The sequence below is a fragment of the Panthera tigris genome, chromosome C2, assembly GCF_018350195.1.
Source record: "Panthera tigris isolate Pti1 chromosome C2, P.tigris_Pti1_mat1.1, whole genome shotgun sequence".
Taxonomy (NCBI): Eukaryota; Metazoa; Chordata; class Mammalia; order Carnivora; family Felidae; genus Panthera; species Panthera tigris.
The window spans coordinates 122,620,774-122,646,580 of NC_056668.1; the positions used below are offsets into that span (position 1 = coordinate 122,620,774).

Sequence of the window (25,807 nt, forward strand, 5' to 3'; positions counted from 1 at the left end):
ACGGGGGAAATATGAATAAGGTCTCTAGGTTGGTGAGTAGCGTTAATGCTAACTTCCTGGTTTAGATCGTTGTGCCATGAGATGTTAACATTAGCAGAAGCTGAGGGAAGGATATGGGAACTCCTTGGACTGTCTTTGCTAAGTACTTTGCAGTTTGTGGAGTCTAAAATTATTTCAAAATAAAAACTTAAAATACGTAAAGTTACAAGGGAAGTGAGTTATATTGAAATCATTATCCAAATGGCTAAACAAAATTGTTATGTTTAATTTTATCACATGAAACCAAAATAATAGTAGTAATGTTACATTTGAATGGCTCCATACATTTAACAAAATGTTTCTACATGCGTTCTGTTATTTAAGCCTCCAAACAAGCCCATGAGGTAGCATTATTTCCACTCAGCCCCCCTCCCCTCCACATTTTAGAGATGAAGAATCATGATGTAAGAGGTACTTGGTATAGTTAAAACAAGCACAGAGCACATAAACAAGCAAAAACTTCAGAACCAGACAAATAAACCTGCTTTCACATCCCAGCACTGTCATTTCCAGCAACCTTGGCCAAGCCAGCAAAGCAACCTCAGGGGAGTGATGGCAACTGCCTTTTGAAAAAAAAAAAAAATCTGTGCATGTCTGTATGTGTATAGAATATACACAGAGCTTTGCATATATTTTTAAGAGTTAACAACAGGTACATTCGCAGAGCCATCATTTCTAATATCAGTATGTCTAAGGAATGAACTAGGGTCAGGAGGAAGGAGGGACAGTCCCCTGCCAGGCACCCTCTGCACTAGCCTCACAATCATCCCCAATCTGTCTTAACAGCTTTGGTTACGATCGTGGTCCCTGGAACCAGACTACCTAGGTTCACACCACAGTACTACAGTTAATCTGCTTTATGACCTTGGACCAGTTATTTAACTTCTGCTTCACAGTTTGTTCATTAGGAAAAGGGGACTGACAGTCATACTTCTTTCATATAGGAGCCATCAGAATTAAGGAGATGGCCTATGTAAAGTCTTCAGCAGAGTCCCCAACACTTTGTTAAGCACTCAGTGCATGCCATCCATCATCATCGTGATTATTGTATACACTTATGCATGTACAATATATACAATGGTGCATACAGAAAATACAACTTCAAAGTATTTCATTTGAATACATAAACTGTAACATATAGTTAAGCTTTTTTTTTCTGTGACTCCCCCACCTAGACTGGACCCTCAAGCAGTAGCAAGCCTCATTTCCTCATTTTGTGCTGGTTTTAAAGCCCCTCCGTGGTTGCCCCATGGCGAGCGCCAGGGACTGCTCCTAAACTAGCTGGAGTCCAGCTTCCACATTTTTAAAATCACATTGGGGCTGAATCTTCCCATCCGATAAGCTGACGTGGCAGACCTGTGTGACATGTTTTACTCTGGTCACAGAGGGAATTGAGGGACGCCTGCCTTGGATTGGAGATCCCGTTTAGCCTCTAGACTATAGACCCCAGGATTATGCCATGGCACCCTGTCTGGTTCCACTTGGCTACTGGGCTGCCGTAGTAACTCGGGATAACTACATGCGATTCTATCAAGGCTTCCAACCTTTGAGCGCCACCTGAAGTAATAACACCGTTGTTCATCTCCTCTGCAGTCTAAACATAGGAAGGATGGTGCCCACCCTGGGTGTGGTGGTCGTGGCTGCTCCGAAGCAGTTCTAGGGGCTGTGGTGGTGGTGACGGCCGCACACACAGGTGGCAGTGGTGGCAGTGTAGATCATGGCGTGCTAATGGCAGTGGTGTTCATCATCCACAGTGTGGTGGTGACGGTGGTGATGGGATGGATGACGGTGTTGGTGAGGGCAGTGATCTTGTCGGTCCTGACATGATGGTGGGTGGCACTACCAACGTGGGGGCAGTAGGGGCGTGGCGATAGTCAGAAATGCCGATCATGATTTGATGATGGTGGGAGTGGTGGTGACAATCAAGTAGATTATGATTCCGCAATTTACATCAGCGCCTAAACCTGGATGTCATGGTGGGAGGTCTTTGTTCGAGGAAGCACCCCGCAAGTGATCTTGTATATACACGGCCAGTTGTAAAACACTTGCTAGGCCTGGGTCTTACAGGCAGTTTGTCTAAATAAATGCAGCCCGATCCCCCTGACATAATTTGCCAATGGAGTTAACTACCTATCTTACGAGGTGTGGTCCTCTGAACGCTTATCAGCACAATGTTCCATGAAACTAAGCCCTGATCCTTCTGCGCCCTTTGTGGAGAGTTACTATGCACATCCACACATTAGGGGCTTGCAAAGGATCTGCATTTGGCAAGACGACCTGTTTCACTTTGTCTATCCTGGTATTTCCAAAGTTTATTTGACCACTGAACCCTTTTGGCGGGGGCCGGGGGGGGGGGGGGGGAGGGGCACGTTGCTGGTAGGTGCCTATAAATCATTACACAGGGGCACCTGGGTGGCTCAGTTGGTTAAGCGTCCAGCTCTGGCTCAGGTCATGATCTCACAATTCGTGAGTTCGAGCCCTACATCAGTCTCTGTGCTGACAGCTCTTGGAGCCTGCAGCCTGCTTCGGATTCTTTGTCCCCCTTTCTCTCGCCCCCCCCCCTCAGAAATAAACATTAAAAAAATTAAAAATACAATACAATAAAATAAATCATTACACAGAACAGTTAGAGATATGCTGATCGAAACAGCATTGGAATGAAATAAATAAATAAATAAATAAAACTCTCAGGAGAAACGTTCCCCCAGAAGGTCTAATTTTTTACTGCTTGTTGAGAATGGTAACTTTGGTTAGCTTTGCAACTCTAAATTATGTCTTATATGGCAAATGGAGAAGATCACCTACAATTTACATAATCAGAATTGACCGACGAATACATTAAACAAGTTAACTAAGGGTATTTTAACAAACGAACCTCAAAAATGAAATTGCATTAAATTCCATAAAACATTTGCCACCTAAGAAACCCATATCCTTCTTTTTGTCACTAAATGCTTTTTATTGAGATACAATTGACTCTATCTTTTTATTCCATATGCATAACATTGGTGATCTGGTCATTACAGCAAAGCAGTCCTTGTTTACTGTAGAGCCCAGGTCTGGGTTAAGGAAAGAACCTGTGTAACCGAAAGGGGGTGGTTCCTCTGTGGTCAGTACTGCCCCCACAGATCTTTAGGGGTGCCTCACGGGCACCCAGGATGTTTGGGAAGAGTCTAAGTTCCTATACCTCACTGCCAGAGAGTAGGCTCAGGCGCCACCCGGGATATGCATTTTTAACAAGGACATCATTCAGTGTGGACTCACTTTGAGAAATATCAGGAAAAGTGCTAGTGTTAAACATGCTGTCCTCCTCCTGTGCCCCCACAATGTCAACCCTAGGAAAAATTCCAGTTTCAGGCTCCTTGTTCCTACGGCGGCTGAGGGAGCGGCCCTGCCGTGGAGGTGGGCTATCTCCACTCAGGTCTCTTCCCTCAGGCAGCCGCTGTTAACCTCCAGGGCAAAGTCCACAACCCCACCAGGTATGCTTAAAGAATTAGGAAAATGGCTTTCTCATTTCTACAGTGATCCCTTCCCATTCACTGAGTGATCGTTAGTCTTAACACGAATAATGCGAAAAGGCAGCCAAGCAATTTAAATTTTATCCATAAAATTAAGCCCTATGTTTCACCACAGCGTTTAACTCCATGACCTATTTTATTGAATCCCTTAGCAGATCTTGGATAGTTTCCTTGAACGTAAATTACCATGAAGGTAAATTGAAAACGTATCAAGAAATGGGCAAGGATATTAGTGCAGAATCAAGGAGTCATCAAGCTTCAGTTGTTCTGAAGACTTAAAAAAAAGTATCTTTTCCATACAGTTTGAATGGAAAGAACTGATTTGATTAATAAGACTTTACTTTTTCATAGGTCACCGTCTGCCTCCTGCATTATACGTAACTCAGTGTAGAGGCCCCTTCCTCCAAAAAGTCTGTTCCACCTGTATAGAGCCTCTTCTGGGCTCTCTTCCTCGTGTACCTCTGCCCTCCATTGGCCACCTTGTGGTGACTGTCTGTCTCCCCCAGGACTGCACTCCCCGTGAGGACAGGGCTCCCACAGCATTTATTTCAGAACTTACAGTGCTGGTACACTACCTGACTTAAAGTGCATGCTGGGCTGCCAGCTCAAACAAAGGCGTGTGCCACCCTCTTGCCTTAAGAAGAGGAGAAATGGTGTCTGTAATGAAAATAAGGGATAAGAAGGGGAAATTCAGATTCAAGGGATATCTCTAGTGTGCTCTCCAACCATGTATTCGCCCTGAACTGGTCTCCGTCTCCTACCTCAGCTCATTGGATTCAGGTCAAGAGACTGGGAAACAGGGAGGTTAAGTAATTTGCCCCAGGTCACACAGCTCATAAGCAGCAGAGCTGAGTCTCATCACTCAGATATGCCTCTGCCTGCTCGCCCTCAAGTTCCTGCCACTACAAAGCCCGTCTTAAGAGGACACTTGTGGCGTATGGCCCAGGACTAGTTACTCATCAATGGGAAACGAGGCTGCTTGGCAGAGATTCCACACACAGAGGCTGCCCACAGCAGCATTTGGTGCTTCTTCGCATGACTCCTTCAGCAGACTCCACACCAAGCCAGAACTGCCCAATTACAGCTTGCCCCCCACCGCCTATTTTCCCGTGTGAAGTTCCTGCTAGATCTAAGGCCCCCAAAGAGAACATAATATGTTGCTGAGGAACCATGAGACCCTAGCATTTGTAAGTTCTGGTGAGTTCTTTTTAAAACCTCCCTACTCTGAAAGGATACTCATTCTGTTCAACAGGCAGAGGGAACGCAGCCGGGAGTTAAATGTTGGAAAACAGAGGCACGCAAAAGAAGGACGTTCAAAATACCCTGAACGCACATAGGGTGCCAAGGAGCCAGCCACCCCGTCAGAGACTTCGTCGGCACTCCGAGAAATGGGGGACACGGCCAGCTGAGCAGCACCAAGCACCTGAGCCTCAGGGAAACCATTGTAGAGGATGGGACAGGAGAGAGGAAATAAAAAAAGGCCTTGCTATCCAGGACCAGGAGGGACGTTTAAACCCTATGAAATATCGCTGCTTTGTTGTTTACCTTGCTAGGCTTTTAAGAAGTTGCACACAAAGAAAGCAGGACGTTTGGAAATGCAAGAAAGAGAAACCTCACCCTGACAAGCCGCGACATTGAAGGATTCTGGAGACCAGAGGGGGCTTTGTAGTGTGCAGGAAGAGTGTGCGGGTGGAAAGAAAGCCTCTGCACAGAAAAAAAGGGAGGGAAATGGAGGGCAGACAGAAGAGCCTCATATTCCATGGGCATTCTGAGAGGGAGGGAGGATGGTTACACTTCACGAGGCCACCACTGTGCTCCCTGAAGTCTACCACTCTACTCGGGATAACCAGAATTCCGGGATCTGTTCTCCCTGCTCCAGGCTTCCTTGATCCAGGCATTTAGTGGCCTTTGAAATTGATGGGTGCTTCTGGCCAGCAACACCCAGAGCAGAGCAATAAATAGGCAGTCTCAAGTTCACTGGGACCAGGAGAGCTAAGAGCAATCTGGCTTAGGAAACAAACAAACCAAAAGGCAGAACTTGAGGGAGAAAATAAGGAAAAGCGTGCCAAGGTGGCCTCAAAACCTCAACAGCTTCATGTTTTCCAAATCATGTCTTCCAGACTGAGCTTGGAGGCCAAGTTCAATCACAATAAGCTCTTTGTAAAAGCATGCAGGTCCATTTGATTGAGATCCTGTTTTTTTGTTTTTTGTTTTCAACCGGCTTATCACCCCTCTGGCTTCCTTTCCTTGTTTACTTGATTCCTCACAGCATTTGCAACACTTGCTCCTGATGTTTCTTAAAAGATTTTTGCTTTTCAAAGCCTTGTTTCCCAAGGTGCTTTGCAGCACAACCAAAGAAAGAAGAAAACGGACAGAAGGGTCCATGAAGCGGGGAAGGGTTGGACTGTGCCCATGTATGCAGGGATACTGGACTTCCCTGAGCAGAAGTGGGGGGTGCCGGGGGGACGAGACAGTAGGAGGAGCTGGCCAAGCCTGAGCATTACCTAATGCTTCTCCAGTTGTTTGGACAGGTGTAGTTTTGTTTTAAATGTGTATGGTAATTCTTAATAAAATGCTGATAAATGTGCAAAGCATTCTCTGTGGTAATAATGAAATCTTTACACTTTGGAATGCCATTAAGTCTTACTTCATGGTTTGTGAGGCTGCCGGCATTTTAAGTAGCATTAACATTTTATAGAAGCCCAGTCCTGCTGGGGGACACGGTCAGCTCTAGAGGGGGTGAATCTCTGTCATCCCCCAGAGTGACTTGGTTTGGGGTCGCATTCACAGAGGTGGAGCTACCGAGTGGTACTCTCCCTAGTTCTGGCCGGCTTAGGGCTCTCCGAACCTCACTGTCAGTCACCCATACAGTGCCACAGAAAAAGTACAGGCAGGCCTGCTCCAGATCCCAATCCTGCCATTTCCTGGTGGTGTAACCACAGCAAAGTGATAGGACTTTTCCGGATCTCCATTCCTATTCCAGTTATTATGCCTAGGTACCAAAGCACCCCAGACTCAATGATATAAATTGACCATTTTGTTACACTCACAAATTTGGTGGGTCAGGAATTTGGACACAGCACAATGGGGATGATTTGTCTTTGCCCCATGATATTTGGGGACTCCTCCGGGAAGAACTCAAAGACTGGGACCGACTAGAGAGCTGGGATCAGGAGTCATCTGGAGACTTCTTCACTCACACATCTGGCAGTTAGTGCTGGGTATTGGCAGGGATGCTGACCATAACATTTACACGTGGCTTTATCACTTCATCGTGGAGTCTCTCTGCGTAGGCTAGCTTGGGCTTCACAGCCTGGCAGTTGGGTTCCAAAATGAAGTGTCCTCAGATCATAAGGTAGACATGCATGGCATTTCTATGACCTAGCCTCAGAAGTCACATAGTATCACTTCTACCCCTAGGTAAAACATGCACAAGTGTGCACCCAGGTCCAAGGGGGAGGGGCACAGACTTTCAATGTAGGAGCGACTGGGTTCCAGAAGGGCACGCGTGCACTGGGAGAAAATATTGTGATCATCTTCCAAAAAGACAACCTGCCACCATTCCCTCCTCTGCTTCTGCACCAGACAAGAGGATGGAGGGAGTGACAATCGCTGAGTACCAGCTAAGTGCCACGAACTATTCCTGTTATCAAATTCTCATTCGTTTATTTAAATAACTCTGGATTTAGGAAAATAGAAGGGATTGTGATTATGTCACATATTCTCATGGAGATGGCACAGGCACGGGATCGCAAGTCCCACCAAGCAAGCAAGTTTAGAGTTTTTGTTCATCTCACATCTACTAATATCCTGTTAGCTGAAAGGAGTCTCATGACCAAGCCCAAAGTCAAGGGGTGGGGAAGTACATTCTGCCTTTGTGAGGCTATGGCAGGGTGTGTATAATACTATAATGACAGAGTGAGGAATTAGGACCAATAATTCAATCTACCATACCCATTTTCTAGAATGAAGAAAATTGGATAAGGATATTGTGGCATTACAACTAGTGTTTAACAATATAATCTGGGATGCAAAATACCCATATAAAGTAGTAGGTTATCAAATTGCTAATAAAAGAATAATTCAACATGACTAGGTAGCATTTATCCCAGGTATTCAAGGACAATATACCATAAAGATATCTATTAATACATCGCATTACTAAGACAATATATTTTTATGGAACCTAAATCATCATCTCAATACACACTTAAAAGTCATTCAATAAAATCCAACACCTACTTAGGGATTTTTTTTAAGCTCTTAGTAAATTAGAACTATAAGGATACTTTTCTAGCATGACATGTAATGGCATAACACTTCAGAAGCATTCCCACAGAAGCAAGGAAATAGGAAAGAATGCCTCCTCACCACCATTATTTTCTAATGGCATCAGTCAAAAATAAGAAATATAGACAGGAGACTTGGTTTTCATTATTTGCAGGTGGTATTACTGTATCCCTAGAAAATCCAGGAGAAGCATTTGAAAACCCATCAGAACTAATATGTTCAGTAAGGTAGTCCAGATTAAAAATAAACAAACCAAAATACAGAGTTTCCTACATATCAGTGGCAATACTAGGTCATGAAATGTTTATAACTATACAAAACATGTAATATATAACATATATAAAAACATCTATAACCTATATGTTATATAAAATATCAGGAAAAAAAAATCATTCACTGGATAAACCACCAAGGACACACGTCCCCAGGGCCAGCCTGAACTAGAAATGTGAAGGGCATGGGTGGGAGCAGCCCCGTCTCTCTCCTAAGAGACTTCACTTTATGCAAATATGACCAGGTCCTCAAGGGAATGGTCATTTATTGATTGACTTTCCAGGGAAAGCATCCGTGGCTATTTTTCTTTACTTAACTTGAGAGAAGTATCCCCAGGTTCACCTGGAAGACTAACCAAGTGCTCAGAAAGCTCTATCAGGCGTTAAAATGTAATTTCTAAAAAGTGATTAAATGATCAGGATACTGACTCTGGACAGCCCTATGGAACACAAAGTCTACGTAAAAAGATCAATAATGTCTTGTGAGTCAAATACAAAATGAGTGGTGGCGGAGACAGAGTATTTAAAAAAGGACATGGGACATTCCCTTAAGTATTTAAAGAAAAAATTCAATTTGAGTTCCTACCGTATATATTTAGCATTCTTAAAAAGCTAAAAATAAACCTCAGAAGAGGAGAATTCCCCATCGATGGATATTTCCTGTGACCTACAGCTCCCTCCTTGCACTACACAAGCAAGTGGATTTTTGAGCTGCAAATAAAAGTCAGAGTAAACCTAAATGCTGCCTTTATCCTTCTGCTGTAAATTAAAAAATTAAACAGGGACCTAGCCAGTCTATGACAGGTCCACCCAGCAGCCCATGCTGGACAGACAGACCTTTCTGGAGGCAGGAAACCAGTCAGAGAAAAGTAACAGATCTATGAAAAGGAACTGTTTCTTTTTTTTTTTTTTTTTAATTTTTTTTTAACGTTTATTTATTTTTGAGACAGAGAGAGACAGAGCATGAACGGGGGAGGGTCACAGAGAGAGGGAGACACAGAATCCGAAACAGGCTCCAGGCTCTGAGCTGTCAGCACAGAGCCCGACGCGGGGCTCGAACCCACGGACCGTGAGATCGTGACCTGAGCCGAAGTCGGACGCTCAACCGACCAAGCCACCCAGGCGCCCCAAGGAACTGTGTTTCTTAAGATGGTCCCAGCCTGTGGATTCTGGCCAAGGGGCCCTCCACTTAAGAAGATAAAATTATTCAATCTCTGGTTCTCCATGAGATTCAAGAGAAAAATGTGATCACAGCAGAAAATCAACCTGTAGGGAAAAGGAGCAGTCTGAGGACAGTGAATGGCGTTTGGGGTGCCAAATTAGAGCTCAGTGTAGACGAGGCAGCAGGGAGGTGATCTCTGGAGATGAAACAGAGAACCAGAACAGTCGGAGGAATTCTTCCAGAACTCAAGAAAAAGATAAGGACGTGAAAATTCCAAGAGACAGTAAAGAATTAATGCCAGCAAGTAGAGCAGAGGCACAGTGCCAGAGGAAGGACAGAAGCGTCCCTGAGTTGAGTTGAGGCTTTAGTTCATGTGGACGTGGGGGGTCGGAGCTGGTTGAAGATCCACACCGAATTCCCAGCAGCCACACTGGAGTTGGACGAGAGGTACAGGACGTGGAGGAGAATCCTCTCTATGAGGTGCCGGCGGACCCAACAGGGAAACATTTCATACACTTGTTAAAAAGACTTCATACACAAAAAGACAAAGGAGCAATGAGTATGAACAGGTGGTCCACAACAGGAGAAACACACATGTCTAATGAGGAATAAAAATCACACGAGAAATAATCTTAAAAGCAAATGGTAAACCACAAAAAGTTCCTGCAGATTGACAAAGATGTTTTTAAATGAGTAATCCCAGCACTAGCCAGTATGGGGTGAGATGGGTTCTCTCATACCATGCTGGTGGCTGTCTCCTCTTGTTCAGGATTTCGGAAAAGCAGTTTAGCAAGAGGTAGCGAAAGCCCCCGAAATCTTCAAGCCACTAGTTTTCCTTTCTAATAATTTATCTTAAAAATGTATCTGTGGGGCGCCTGGGTGGCTCAGTCAATTGAGCGTCTGACTTCAGCTCAGGTCATGATCTCTCAGTTCATGGGTTCGAGCCCCACACCGGGCTCTGTGCTGACAGCTCAGAGCTTGGAGCCTGCTTCGGATTCTGTGTCTCCCTCTCTCTAAGCCCCTCCCCACTCACACTCTGTCTCTCTCTCTCTCAAAAATAAACATTAAAAAAAATTTTTTTTCTAATGTATCTAAAAGTTGCAACCAAGATCTACAAAGATGGTCACAATATATTGATTCAGGTACAAATAGATACATAGATTAATCCTATTATTATACAGCCATTAAAAATGGTGTTTTTAAGAGTGCTTATGGCCAAGGAAAATGCTTATGATATAATCTAAGTAAAGAAGACACAAACATTTATATTATATGAAGAAAAACAGAAGAAAAAGACAACCAAAATATAAACAATATTAACCTCTTGGATACATTTGGTTGATTTCTGATTCTTTACACTTTTCAATGTACTGAAATACATCTACAAAGTACATTCATGTTAAACTTATTTTCTAGATTTTTAAACATATAGGCTTAAAGTTAAGTTGCTATAAGGCTTATGGTAACTTTGTTCCATCCCTTCCTTCCCCTCATTCCTGGTTCCCCGGGGCAGTCACATTTGACTTTTTTAGCTATTTTCCCTATTGTTTGTCTCCCTATAGCTACATAATAAGCTTATACTGTGTTTCTTGATTTTTCAGATTTAGACATTATCTGTCGGCTTCCATGAAGATTTAGCTCTTTCACACCTCTGCCCTCACACTCACACTTCACCTCTACCACATGCTCCCAAATTGATGAGCTCACAACTCTGGGTTAAAGTAATATTGTTCCCATTTATGTCTGGAAATGGCATCAACTAAGCCTAAGTACAACTAGGATTGCATTGCCTGTCGTATAAACCTTGGCTCTTCCTAGAGTTAATAATTATTTATGTGTTTCCCTACGTTCCTTATGCCTATCACTAACTAATTCAGTCCCAAATTTTCCAAAAGATCTTCAAAACTCAGTTTAGTATATAAATAGACTCATACCCTTCCTAGAGGCCTTCAACTCCCACGTGGATGGCTGGCTCTCTGTGCCATCACCCGGCATTTCCCTTCACTGTTTCCCCAGCGATTCCCTTTGCCTGTCTCCTGGTTTGGAACCCTTGTTTCTTGGATCCTGTGCCTTCTGCTTCTTTTGGTTTACTCTTGTTGGGGTGGAGTGCATCCTCCAGCATCCTTCTGAGAAAGGATCTACAGGAGATCAATTTTCTGAGACCTTGCATATATATGAACACGACTTTATTCTATACTCCAGTTCACAGGCCAGTAAACGACAGCCCATGGGCCAACTCTGGGCCCAGTCTGTTTTCCTTCTTTCTGTCAGCTAGAATGGTTTGTTTTTGTTGTTGTTGTTGTTTTGTTACATTTTTAAAGGGTTGTTTAACAACAACAACAAAGGACTATGCAACAAAGATTGTGTGTGGCTGACCAAGTCTAAACTATTTGCTATCTGTCCCTGAACAGGAAAGGTTTGCTGACCCCTATTCTAATTGTTTGGTTGTTTGGCTGAATATAGAATTCCAGGTTGGAAGTAATTTTCCTTTCCTGTGATGAAGGCTTTGCTCCCCTGTCTTCTGGATCCCAGAATCACTGTTGAGAAATCCAGTTCTATCCTGGGTCCCAGTCCTGTGTGTTCAACCTCTGGTTTTCTCTTTGGAAACGTTTGGAATCTTCTCCTTAAACCTGATGGTCTGAAGTTTTACAATGGCTTGTCAGCATGTCAGCGTATGCACTTCCTTTCCTTCAGCGTGCTGAGGGCTCAGAGGGTCTTCAGTTCTGAGAACTATGTCCTTCTAGTCTGGGAAAATATTTGTATTATTTCTTTGGTGTTAGCCTCCCTCCGTCCACTTTCAGGAATTTCTGTCACTTAGATGTTGGGCCTCCTGGGGCAGCCCTCTAATTTTGCCTTGTTGGCATATAATTTCCTCACACTGATCGTCTGATTCTTCCACTCATTGACTTTATTGCTGCTGTCATCCACAAGAATGTAAGTTCCACGAGGACAGGAATTGATCTACTCCATCACCATTGTATTTCCCCGGCACCTAGCACAGTACCTGGCATGGAACGGGCAGTTGGTGAATACTGTTCAATTCTAAAAGTTTCCTCCTGTTTTCTGATTGTCCCTTGTAAAGCATCCCACTCTTGTTTCGTGGACGGGCCATCATCTCTTCTCCTCCTGACAGTATTATTTGGAGATTTTTGAAATTTCCTTTTGCTCTGTGCATCAGTTGCCTTTGTGTCCCCAAGTTCCTTTTCTCCCGGTGGTTGTTTTGGTCTCCGTCTTGCACGGTCAGCACCTTTCTAAAACCTGTCTCTCCTTAGGCTATCCACTCATATTTACAGATCAGGCCCTAAATGCTGGCTGGAAGCTCTGAGGATATGGGTGCAGCTGGCAGGCCCCGTGGCCATACGATCAGGCCCTGGGTACAAGACCCCTAGGTGTGAGGACCTGTAGGAGTCTTCAGACACCCTCCTAGGTGGGACTGTTCCCCAGAGAGACATCTCCTGTCTGGTGTTCTGGGAGCCAAACTATAGCCTCCTGTCTTAAGGATGGTACTTCCTCCTCTCTCCTGTGCCTGTGTCTGGGAGGCCGGGGTCTCTCTGGCCCAACCTCAGCAGAAGGCAGATATCCGGCCTTCTGCCGGGATGGGAGAATAGCCAGGTGATTGGATCTAGGGGCTCCTTAGGCAAACTCTGAACTGGTCCTCCTGTGTTCAGGCACTCTGGCACCCCCTTCTCCAGTTCCTGAGCCCCTCCGAGCTTCTGCCACACGGGGCACCTTGCCTCCTACCTCCTTAGCCTCCTGCAGACTCTGCTTGCTCTGTTACCATTGTACATCAGCCCTCCAGCTTCTACACTTTTGTCGACCTTTCCCATGCACTGTTGTCTCCTTTCCCATTCTGTTGGCCCTCGTGACGTCATACGTGTTCTATTCCTTCATTGCCACTTTGTTAGAACAGAAGTGGAGATAAAGGATTCTGTTCACCATGTTAAGTTCACAGCCACGTCTTGCTGTGGTAAACCCAAGGAAAGGACAGTATAGCTTCCTACTAAGAGATGTGCTAGTCCTGTTACCCAGAATTAAAAGTCAGGTTCACATCCTTAGAGAACAATCAGTCTCGTGGAAAAGACGAATAGGTCTTACTCTACAAAGGCTGTAATGGAGGTGTGTCTGGGCAGCAGTGGGGTTGCCAGAGAAGCGACTGTATCTTCCCTAGGGGGAAAGAGGGTCACGTGAGGGGCAACACTGGGATTATGGGATTGTGGGAAAGGGAAGAGGCCTGAGCTCATAACCATTTGGAGGGCAAGAAGGAGTTTTAGCCTACATTATTTTTTTTTTAATTTTTTTTCAACGTTTTTTATTTATTTTGGGGACAGAGAGAGACAGAGCATGAACGGGGGAGGGGCAGAGAGAGAGGGAGACACGGAATCGGAAACAGGCTCCAGGCTCCGAGCCAGCAGCCCAGAGCCTGACACGGGGCTCGAATTCACGGACCACGAGATCGTGACCTGGCTGAAGTCAGACGCTTAACCGACTGCGCCACCCAGGCGCCCCTAGCCTACATTATTTTTATTGACTCTCCTCTCCTGGGTACTATAACACAGCATTGCTTTCCCACTGTACCACCTGCCCCATCAAGTTGAGCTAAACCATCAAAGGTGACACCAGAGTACCCAAGATCCTAGCAGAGTTGCTCAGAGGGCTGCCTGGTGCCCCACACTGTTTCCTCCAGTAAAACAGACTAATGTGAAGGTTAAATGTATGCAAATTTCCCAAGCGAGCTGGCACTCAACAGAAGTTAGCTTCCACTTTTTTTAAACCAGCCCCCACTTTGTTTAAAGTAGGAAAGAAAAAGAACTAACATGTTCTGTGTAGCACATGGAACTCAGATACGCAGGAATAGAAGTTCCTTTGCTTTCTAGAACACTCACCTTGCCCTTAAGTCACCACTTCCATGAATGGTGGGAAAACATTTGCCACGTCAAGGTAAATGTCTTCTAATCTTAAATTTATTCTGTTACAGGTCAATTTTTAATCAAGTTAGTCTTTTGCTGCCTACTTTCCCAAGAGTGAATTAAGCATCATAGGTAGCTTTATCATCCTGGCATCTGAAAAGGGGCATCTGGCCCTGAATGCCCTCCAGCCTAGAGGGGTGCCCTTGACCTCTATCCTCTCTGCCTCCACTTCTGAAGTCTCCTCAGCTTCTCTTGGCTAAGGCACTACCACTGCTGTCTGGGCCCGTGCCTGGGCCCTCCCTGTTACTAACAACGCCATGGTCCTTGGCCTTGGGCTGCACGCCATGTATGCCCTACCCACCCCCCAGAAGTATCCCCGCTGACTTCTCATTCTCAGCCCCTTTCACTCCTCCTCTCAAAGAGCCTGGGGAACTTTTATGGATCTCTGCCATGCCCTGCAGAAGCTGAGGGGGACTTGGAAAGCAGAGGAGGGGATATTTCCTGAAGACTGGCAGTTCCACTGTACTGAGGCCATGCCACTATACTGGCGCAGAGCATGATGGTCTCCTCCTACAAGTCCAAGTGGGAAGCAAAATGCCTGCCCGCCTGCTTTACAGTCTCCAAAACTAACTAGGCTCCTTAACTCTGCCCTCCCCCACCCAACACACAGAAGGCTTTGTCTCTGAGGAGTAAGAGGGTGCAGGGAGCAGGCCTCGACTTCGGTCTAAATTCTTGGTCACCACACACCTTTTCTACCAGGTTCTTCCCTATGCCTGCTGCTCATTCCGCCACCGACCCCACCCTCAGCCCAGAAGGGACTTTTCCTTTCCATTTTCATATTCTCTTCTTCTTACCACTCTACAGATTTTAGTAAAACTGTGTGCTCTGACTGCCCAGACTCTGGTGTTTTGTTTTTTTTTAGGATAACTTTTAAAACATAGATAAATCTTTCTCAACAAAGCCCGATTCTTACAAAATGAAAGCTTTAACCTTCACACAAGTGTTCCTCTGAAATGGGTCTTAGGATCCCGTTACCAGAAGTCAAAAGATGAACATCCTCTCCTTACTCTCAGCTGGGTCTGCCATTCCCCTGGAAACAACGGATGCCTCAGCCTCCAGGAAGGAGGGGCCCAGGGCAACCAGGTTTAACAGAGCTGGAAAATTGCATCCAAGAACTCTCAACATCCAGGGGGTGGTCAGGCTGTCCTCTTTGGATCAATTCTCCCAGCAAAACAAAAATAAACGGTGGGTAGAACATTTTTCAAACTTCATTATTAAAGCCAAAAAGCAGGGATGTCTCAGAGCAGCTGAGAGAACACCTGTAGCCAGGGAGGTAAGCAGGCTGTTAGAACATCACGGCCACTCGTGCCCTGTGGGCACTTGCCAATACTGCTCACTTAAGCTCTGAATCAGTGGCCATATAAGCCGAGAAGTAAAGAATTCAAAGGCTGGAGCCCTCCCAAGCTGAGGAGCCTTATACTAACTTCTTCCACATTAAGCTGGACCCCCAAGGAGCTACACCTTCAAGGGCAAGGTGAACTAGATCTTAACCCACCTTCTTCCCCTAGTCCTAGAGGACTTCAGAGAAACCCTGATACTAAGGCAAGCAGAAGAAGAAAAAGGCAAGGATAAAATATCACTAGGAAGAAATTGCCACACATCAACCTTTGATCAGATTTTCAGCCCTTTGCCTGAAATAGTCAAAGAAGCTTCAGTCGACAACGTCATTTAAAGTCATCCATGACTTTTAATAACTCTAGCGACCTGGGAAACACAAACATGAAGCCTGTCTGGAGGAGGGCATATCTATCTTACGCATGGGAGACACCCCTGACAAATGATTAGTCCAGGGCATTGACCGGCAAGCAGTCAAAAAACAGCATCCAAAATTCACACCATCATTTCAAGAGTTGCAGAAAAAACATTTGATAAAATTCATTTATGACCAAAGCTCATTTTAATTTTTTTTCATGTTTATTTTTGAGAGAGAAAGAGAGTCAGTACGAGCAGGGAGGTGCAGAGAGAGAGGGAGACACAGAATCCGAAGCAGGCTCCAGGCTCTGAGCTGTCAGCACAGAGCCGGACACGGGGCTCGAACTCACAAACCACAAGATCATGACCTGAGCTGAAGCTGGACACTTAACCTGCTCGACTAAGCCACCCAGGCGCCCCTGACAAAAACTCTTAAGCTGGGAATAGCTGGTAATGTCTGTTAAAGTAACATACACGTTATTTGTCAGGATAGGCCAGGGTCATTTCAAGAATTTACCACATTAGATAACGTTTCCCTCTCATAAATCCCATGTAGATCCTGAAGAGCTACAGAGCGGTTCCCTGCCCAGCTGTGTCTCAGGGGTCCCAGTAGGCCCCACCCATGGCTTTGCCTCCTTTGTTATGGCTTTCAGATCCACTATGAGAGAGTTGGAGAGTCTACACGAGTTTTTGTGGCCAAGTCTAGGTGGGGCGTACATCACTTCCACCCACATCCCACTGACTATAACTCAGTGAGATCACATGAACCCAGCCTGATTTCAAGAAGAACAGATATATTAGCTTCCTATGTGCCCAGAAAGGGGGAGGGGGTGGTGGGGAAGAGTTTTAATGAACACGTGCCATTATCTCTGCTACAACCTAAAAAGGATATCTATAGAAAACTTGCAGCAGACATCATATGTAATACTGAAAGTCAAAAGTTTGCCTCTGATATCGGCAAAAAGGCAAGGAGGCCCACTAATACCACCTGTATTTGGCATCCATCATGCTAGCGGTCTTCAACGGCATGAAAAAAACAAATAAAAGGTGGAGGGATTGGAAATACAGCAAATTTGTCCATATTTTCAGATGGTATATTTTGGACATAGAAGATTCAAAAGACTATACAGAAAAATTATTAGAATTAATAAAGTTTAGCAAGGTTACTGGATATGCATCCAAGATGCCTAAATCAATTCTATTTCTATAGATTGGCAACAAATGGAATAAAAAGTATTTTCTAAATGCCATTTATAGTGGCATCCAAAAAATCAAGTGTCTAGGAATAAACCTTATAAAAGATGTTTAAGTGCTCTACAAGAAAAACCGTAAAACTTTATTTAGGTATATTTAAGGGGATCCAAATAAAAGGAAAGATATATAATGCTTGTGGATCAGCAAGCTAAAAAATTGTGAAGACATGAATTCTCCCAAAATTGAATTATAAATTCAGTTCAGTTCCTATCAAAATTTCAGCAGGGTTTTTTGGGGTGGGGCAGGGACAAGAGGAGGTGTTTCATCTGTGGAACTTGACAAGCTCATTCTAAAATTTATATGGAAAATACAGGAGTGCCTGGGTGGCTCAGTCAGTTGAGCATCTGACTTCGGCTCAGGTCATGATCTCACGGTTCATGAGTTTGATCTCTGCGTCAGGCTCTATGCTGACAGCTCGGAGCCTGCATCCTGCTTCAGATTCTGTGTCTCCCTCTGTCTCTGCCCCTCCCCTGCTCGCTCGCTCTCTCTCTCTCTTAAAAATAAACATTAAAATTTTTTAAATAAAATAAAATTAATATGGAAAATACAGAAAGTCACGAATTGCCAAGACATTCTTGAAGAACAGGTGGGAAGAAGAACCAGGTATCAAGATGTATAATAAAGCTATATTCGGCAAAGCAGTGTGATGTTGTACGGGGACAGGAAATAGAGCAATAGAACAGAGGGGAAGAGAAGCACACCCTTGCACAGGTGGACACTTGACATTCAACATGGGTGGTGACACATAGCAGCAGAGTGGACGGGGTCTTCTTGGTAAACATTGCTAGAATAATTGACTACCCAAACGAAAAATAACTGAATAGGATTCACATCATGCACCAAGACCCAAATGTGAAAAAACAAAACTGTAAACCTTTTATGAGATAATACAGGAAAATGTCTTCATAACACAAAATTCACTAGCCATAAAGGAAAAAGCTAATAACCCAACTACGTTAAAATTAAGAACTTTTTCTCTTTTTTTTTTTTCTATTTTGAAAGGATTCCATAAAAAAGAATAGTAAGACAAGCCATAAAACAAAAGGGTATTTATGACTCCTATAACCAACCCCAAAAGGCTAGTATTTGGAATATATAAAGAACTCCACAAATCAATGATAAAATCAGCAGACAACCCAAAATATGGCCAAAAGATTTGAACAGACACTTCACAAAAATTTAAGCTTGAATGTTTAATAATATATATGAATAAATGCTCGGCCTCATTGGTAAGCAGGAAAATGAACATTGAAAGGACAGAGATATGACCACATCCATCAGATTGGGAAAATCCTGACAACGACCTCGTGTGGTATTGCATGGAACTCTTGCACGGCTGGTGGAGGGTCAGTAGCTACAGCCGCTTTGGAAAACCTTCCGACATTATCTAGCAATACCGCAGATATGTTTACACCCACCGTATGACTCAGCGGGTCCGCTGTTAGGTGTGTGTCCTAAGAACGTGTGCCCGTGTGCAGAGGGAGCCTTGTGGAAGAATGTCCTGAGGCAGTGTGGTTTGTAATCATCCAAAGCCAGACTCACACCAAGTCCATCAAAGTAAAAGAGATCAATTATTTAGTATATAATCTTGTAATGGAAGGTTATGTGGCAGTAAACCTGGTTGGATTACAGGAATGTTATTTACATAAAGCGTAAAAGGCTTAACCAAAGTATATATTCATGTGATTCCCTTTATAAAAGTTTCAGAAGCTAAATGAAGCTATGTTTTTTTAAGGCTGCATAACTACATGGTAAAGCTATAAAGGAAAGAAAATTAATAGTGTAACAGTAGGAAGAGTGATTAAATTCTGTCACAGTGGGGCTTGCAGTAGGGAACATGTGGAATGCCAGAAGTGCTGTATCTTCACCTAGGTGATGATGAAAGCAGGATATACTTTATAACTCTCTGTCAAGCCATATGTGTTTCATGTTCTTTTATATGCATGTTATGTTTCATAATACAGTTTTTAAAAATATATCACATGCTAAGACAAAATACCATCCCACTGCAGAAGCATTACCTAATGTCTAGCCTTACCACAAGAGCCTGCCAAACAGGTGTGGTCCCATTTTACATCCAGGAAAACTGAAGTTCAAATGACTAAGTATTTTATTTTTCCATAGGCTGGTAATTGCCTAGGGTGCACTACTAAGTGATGGACGCCAGAGCCCCCACCCCAGGCTCTTTGAGTCCTGTCCATACTCTTTCCATGCTGGATCTCTGCAGCCTCCACAGTCTCCCTGTGGCTGTAAACTTAAAGTGTTCCTTTCTCCAGTCCCACAACCCACGTCTTTCCCAAAGTAGACCCACCATTTCCCGTCTACTTCCCACCTCCCCCCTACCCGTCAGTGCCCGATTCCATCCTGTCATCTTTGATCCATGAGACTCCCAATGGTGGCTAAAAAACTACACGTAACTATTGCCCCGTACATGATTAGAGGATATTAGCGCCTCTGTTGAGTCCTCCATAGGAGGAAGTCGTGATGTTCCTTCAACATATTCTGACCCTAACTGTCCACACTGCCATCTGGAAGCCTTGTCTGGCCACACCCTCACAGCCTTGCTCTCAGGAGAAATATTACTCTGGGCTGTAGACGACTCTAGAGAAGCACATGGCCCCTGAGGCAGCCTTTATCCTTGCCTGAGGGGGCTGCCCCACAGGGGAGAATGCCAGAGTCTGCTCCCACTCAGGGGCAGGGTACTTTTGTACCCGCCTGATTTCAGGCCACTGGGTAGTCAGTGTTGGCACACACAACATCACTGTTCTCCCTTGCCTAGGAATGTACAAGGTGATCGGAGGCATCATCTCTCCTGTCAACGACAACTACAGAAAGAAAGACCTCGTAGCTGCCCACCACCGGGTGGCCATGGCCCGGCTGGCCCTGCAGACGTCCGACTGGATCCGGGTGGACCCCTGGGAGAGTGAGCAGGCGCAGTGGATGGAGACGGTGAAGGTGCTGAGGTAAGAGTGAGCATGCTTTTGTGTGATGACCAGAGGCCACGGTACCTATCTGCAGAGCCCAGTGGCCGAAAGGCAGGGACCAAGGCTCAAATGGGGCTTCAGCCAGGCTTTCTCAGCCAAAATCCCAGCAGTGCTTCTTTGCAGAGGGAGAGAGACAAACAGACACACTCAAAGAGGTCCTGAGTGGAAAAATCACAACTCACCACCCTTCCGGACACACTTTCTGGGAATGCCCGATCTTGTTTCAGACGGCTGTATCCTCGGGCTCCAGGGCCGCCACCGAATAGATGTGTGACGAGGCACTTAAGTTCTCTGAGACACATCTCTCGCCTGCAAAATGGGGACCATAAAAACCTAAGAGGATGTTTTAAATGTAAGAACTTCTGACACAGAACCCCGTAAGAATATTCAGTAAGTGGGACCCTTTATCATTGTCACCATTGACTAGGTTGAAAATTACATCTACGCAATAAGCCCTCTCTTCTAATTGTACAAATCCAGGTTCTATAAATCCAGACTTTTATGTAAAATTGAAAAAAAGAAGCTATAAATCTAGAAGGAGTTGCTCAGGATTTTTTTTTTTTTTTTTTTTCCTTTTGGAACTGCTTTTAGCACTTAGCCTAAGTAATTTGCTATTTAAAGGCCCGGAGAGTCTTGTGTGTTTGGACAGTGGGTCACTGACTTGTGTCTGGGAAGCATTCCTGGGAGTTTGGTAGAGGAACCAGAAGACCCATCCGGCCTGGCTGTCAGAGGGGATGGTGAGGGGGGCCCTGCCTGTCACTAATGACAGCCAGCCTGGCTGGAAGGGATTGCAGACTGTGTGGGCTGTGTCTTTTATCTATTTGCAAACACTAGGATTTGTCAGGGAATAGGAAGCACAAGGGAGAAGGTCAAATAATTGGTGGGTCTTTTCATCCTAAATCTGTTCAGCTTTTCATTTCTTACTCATCTTCAAAGTTACTTGGTTGAAAACTGTTTACCCTTTCCTTTTTTAGTAAAGGTAAACATTTTGTTCATTTAGTTACACATGCCGGTTCTGATCGTTTGCTTTTCACTTGGGAAAGAACCAGCTAGAAGCATTCAGCAATTCAGAGCTACTTCAGAGCCTGCTGGCAAATTAAAAGAAGAGCAAATATGAAATAACTGTTAGGATACCTGCTCTTTTTTAACATTAAAAAAAAAAAAAACAAATTTACACCTGAATCATCCCTTCAGAACAAGCAATCTAGCCAGCCCTCATATATCTAAGATAGCAGAGGAGAATGCAAACAGTACATAATCCAGCACGCCATTTAGCTTTAACATGTCGTCGGAAACAAAGACCCTTTCCTCCTGCACCCTGGGAGAGGCAGTGTGGCCTAGGGCCCAGATTTTGGAGCCCAATTTACTAGCTCAGTGACTTGATGTGAGTTAGCCTCTCTGAACCTCAGTTCCTCACCTAATAAAACGGGGATGATACCACCCACTTCTCTGGGGTACTGTGTGAATTAAATGGGATGATGTGGGCAAAATACCTGGTTTATGGTAGGTGCTGAAGAATGCTAGCTACCTTCCCTGCATCCCTAACACGGGCTCATAATTTATCATCCAAACAGATAAGCCATTCCTGGGTAAATAGGAACGGACCACAGAACTACATAATATTTTCACTGCTTCTGCTGCAACATGCAGGCGTGTGCTAAGATGTTACTGAACACATTCTTTTTCTTTTTTTACTCTATCCTTTAGTTCAGTGCTTCTCGGCCCTGGCTGCACACTGAATCATCGAGGGAGCTTTCAAAAGTACTGAAGCCTGAGTCTTATCCCAGAGACTGGGATGTCACTGGTCTGGGGTGGGGCATCAGAATTTTAAGAGCTCCCTGGTGATTCTAGTGTGTGGCCAGGATTGAGGCCACCGCCCTCAGTCACAAAGTACGTGAATCAGGTTTATGATTAGGACCAAGATCCATCCAAACCAGTGGACCCTGGCTGCAGGAATCGCCTGGGAAGCTTTTTAAAATGTTCATTCCCCACCCCCTACCCCACCTCAGAGATTATGACTTGTGGGTAGGGTCTTGGCATGGGTATTTTGTAAAAGGTCCCCAAATGATTTATTTTGTGCAGCCAAGGTTAAAAATCTATTGATATAAAGAGACAATAGTTTTATCAGAGAGCTGATGACATTTTTTTTCAATTTTTGGAGTGAGCTTCATTAGAAGACGTTATTGCTAATGCTTTCCTAAAATTACCAAACGCGTTTTTTTAAGATTGAAAATCTGGTGTTTGTAAAGTTAGGTGATTTCAAAAGCATAGTAGAAACCCACCCCACCCTTTTCTCCGTATCTTTCTGATGGAATCAACAGTGAATTTACAACATAGTGACAAATAGTGTCACTATGACAAATGTCACTATGAAGTAAATTCACGGTAGAGTTTGTTGAGGATTCTTTTTCTCCTTATCAGGTTGCTTATTTTCATTCTAATTTTTTGTTTAATCTAGGCCAGTTTTTATGCTTTTAGGGCATTTGATAACTTAGTTTGCTCACTATCTCCCCATGTCAAAGGTCCTTAGTCACAATGCCATTTGATGTGGTCCATCATCAATCATCACTACTGTCATCTCATGTGCCCCTTTGCAAGCGTGATCTTATGTTGTCCTCGTTTTACAGATAAACTGAGGTTCAGAGAGGCTAGGTTAATCAACATCGCAAAACAAATAAGCGAGTAGTGGAGCCCAGTCTGACTCTGAAGCCATGCTTACGGTTATCTTCAAACCAGTGACCTACAGGTCAGGGCACGGTGTGGCCAACTTTGTTCCTGCCACCATGACCCAATGACCTTCTGACCAGACATCCCTGGAAACCTGTGGGGCTGTGGAGGACACAAAGAACCTGCTCCCAGGGTCAGCCCGCAGGCTCAGGGCTAGGCACACCGGGACACCACTCAGGCAGACAATCAGAGGAAGCAATGGCCACCGCCCTACAAAGGCAGAGTGGAGGTCTGTGAGGTAGTGACATTTGACACTGAAAATAATGATTGACGCATCAGAGTTCAGAGACCCAGCTTATATTCAAAGTAGGGTCAACTTGAACTAGGAGCTTCAAGGTAAGTAAAATAAAATGACCATCACCACCTTTACTGATCACTAACTGCGCTCCAGGCTTTTTCAGGTATGTACTATCTAGTCCCCTCAGCAACTCTGAGTAGTAGGTGGGTGTGGTCCCATTTTACAGATGAGGAAATGGAGGCTTTGAAAGGGTCAGTAACGTAGGCAGGGCCCTACAGTTAGAAAGTAGAGGTGCGACTCACACCTACTTCAGTCTGCTCCAAGATTCCAGACTTACTCAGGAGCGAATCCTCAGACATGAAGCTTACCAAAACCAAAGCAGACAATGATGGAAACACAGAGTGCAGCTAGGCCCTAAGAAGACTTGACTGAGTGTCTGAGATATCAGGAAGGACTTTGGGCCAGAATCAAATGTATTTATTCGTCCACTCCTTCCATCAGTTCCTGAATTCAGCTGACTTTAGGTAAGCAGTTACTGAACTAAGAATATTAAGGTGACTTAAATGAGCTCACTATTCACACACTGACAGTAATGATGATAAGAACAGCTAATGTTGATTGGACACTTTCTGTGGATGGGCCAGTGCTAAGCTCCTCCCTTAATCCTCAGCATGGCCCACAGGGGTGGGTGTGGTCATCGTCCCCCATTCTACAGATGACAAAACCAGAGGCAGATTGCTTAAGGAACCCACCAAGATTCACAGCCACTAGTTGGAAGCAGAATTCCAACCAAGCAGTCTAATTCTAAAGTTTAACCTTTATACTATGCCTTCCCCCAGCGATACTCAGCAGTGACCCACCTGCCCAGCATTTGGCAGGGTAGAGGCACTTTCTCTCTCATGGTCCTGTGATACTTGGCAGAAAAGAGATCGGCATTAACTTCCATCATGACTAATACACAGATGAGGTCAGTGAGGCTCTGAGAGTGTCAGTGACTCACTCAAGGTCACACAGGCGAGAAAACCGAAACTCAAATCCACCCGGGCTGCACAGCACCTGTTTTTTCCACCAGGCACTGCTCTCTCCCAAACGCAGCCCTCCTAAATGTATACTACAGTAAGTAGAAGGTGGAAGATTGCATTGATACAAGACGTGGTGACAACCTGTGTTTGATCAGGTATCTCTTGATTTGCACATTGATTTGCTAAAAGAACCAGGCATGCCAAGATGGTGTAAGTCTAATCAGATCTGAAATGCTAACATGTAATGAGAGTTGCTCTGTCCTGCTCACTGTTCAGAGCACTTTGCACTCCTTTCATCTTTGTGACCACCCATGAGAGGCACACACGATTATCACAGGTTATCCCTCATTACACAGGTGCTGAACCATCCACAAAGAGACCTAGAGACACATGCCCAGGGTCACCCAGCTGGCCTCTGGGGGGAGCTGAGCTGGGGACCAGGCAGTCTGGCTCTAAGCCAGACTTAGTCCTCACCCCCGTGGAGTTCTGAAATACTAGTTTCTGACAAGAGTGAGCTGTGGGCCATGCACACAGTGCGTGCCCTGCTTACTGTATACTGTGCCAGTGCTTACTGTATACTGGCTCATTCACCTTCACAAAGGTCTAGAAAGTAGACATTATCCCAGCATTACAAATGAAATTTTTTAATGTTTATTTATTTATTTTGAGAGAGAGAGAGAGAATGGAGGAGAGGCAGAGAAAGATTCCCAAGCAGGCTTCACGCTGTCAACGCAGAGCCTGACGCGGGGCTCAAACTCACAAACCTTCAGATCGTGACCTGAGCCGAAATCAAGAGTCAGACACTTAACTGACTGAGCCACCCAGGTGCCCCTTTACAAATGAAATTTTTTATTTTGAACTCAGGTCTGTCTGCTTCTAAGAGCCCATATCCTTTAACCCTTCTCAACTGTTCGTTGTTTTTTTTTTTCTAAGTGAGGTATTGAAGACAATGTTAAAAAAGTAGAAATATGCTCATCCCCGCACCCTGCCCCTTTCACCAGGGCTCACAAGAAGGCAATCCATGGTCAAGAGGTCCCAATCGCACATGCTTTGTGTCCCAGCACCTGGCACAGGCCTGGCACATGGTAGGCCCTCCACCAACACCTGGGGAACGAGCTACCTGCCTAAAATGGACAAAAGCAGGTTGAGACTTAAAAACTGAGACCCCTGGGTGGCTTTGCGGGATGGATACATCCTGAGCCCGTGTGTTTGCAATGCAGGCATCATCACAGTGAACTGCTCAGATCTCTGCCCCAGACGGAAGGTCCGGACCATGGCAGGGCTCACTCCTTGGCCCCAACAGGTGGGTGCACCTTGTCCGTCAGAGGGAGAGATGTCAGGGATCCGTGCGAGAGCTAATTCCTAGGCACAGCTAAGGATTTTGAGGCTAACCTAGTTGGGGGTGACACTTCCCCAGATTGAAGGGTCAAATTAAACAATCGGCCACCACCCCTTGTAAATCGTTACACTAATTTAAGATTTTCTGCCTCAAAGGAGTTTACTTACCCTCGTGACTCATGCTCGTGACATGGATTACAGTCAGGGCTACACAGGGATAAACTAGTGAGTGATGCTGGGTTCTTTTAAAAGCCTTAGCCTGAGTACAGACTGTGCTATTATAACCCTTACGCTTGTAGCCACG

General features: G+C 44.8%; 1 protein-coding gene across 4 annotated transcripts in view; it reads left to right on the forward strand.

Annotated features, from left to right (window-relative positions):
* The window catches only part of NMNAT3 (nicotinamide nucleotide adenylyltransferase 3), a 113,646-nt gene that overhangs the window by 80,160 nt on the left and 7,679 nt on the right, over positions 1 to 25,807 (forward strand). For 3 of the 4 annotated variants that reach the window (XM_042998993.1, XM_042998994.1, XM_042998991.1), the window contains exons 3-4: positions 19,974 to 20,157; positions 25,386 to 25,468. In XM_042998993.1, coding sequence (XP_042854927.1) covers positions 19,974 to 20,157; positions 25,386 to 25,468 — 267 coding nt within the window. Of the gene's footprint in view, positions 1 to 19,973; positions 20,158 to 20,405; positions 20,531 to 25,385; positions 25,469 to 25,807 lie in introns of all 4 variants that reach the window. The other variant, XM_042998992.1, reaches the window with a different exon arrangement.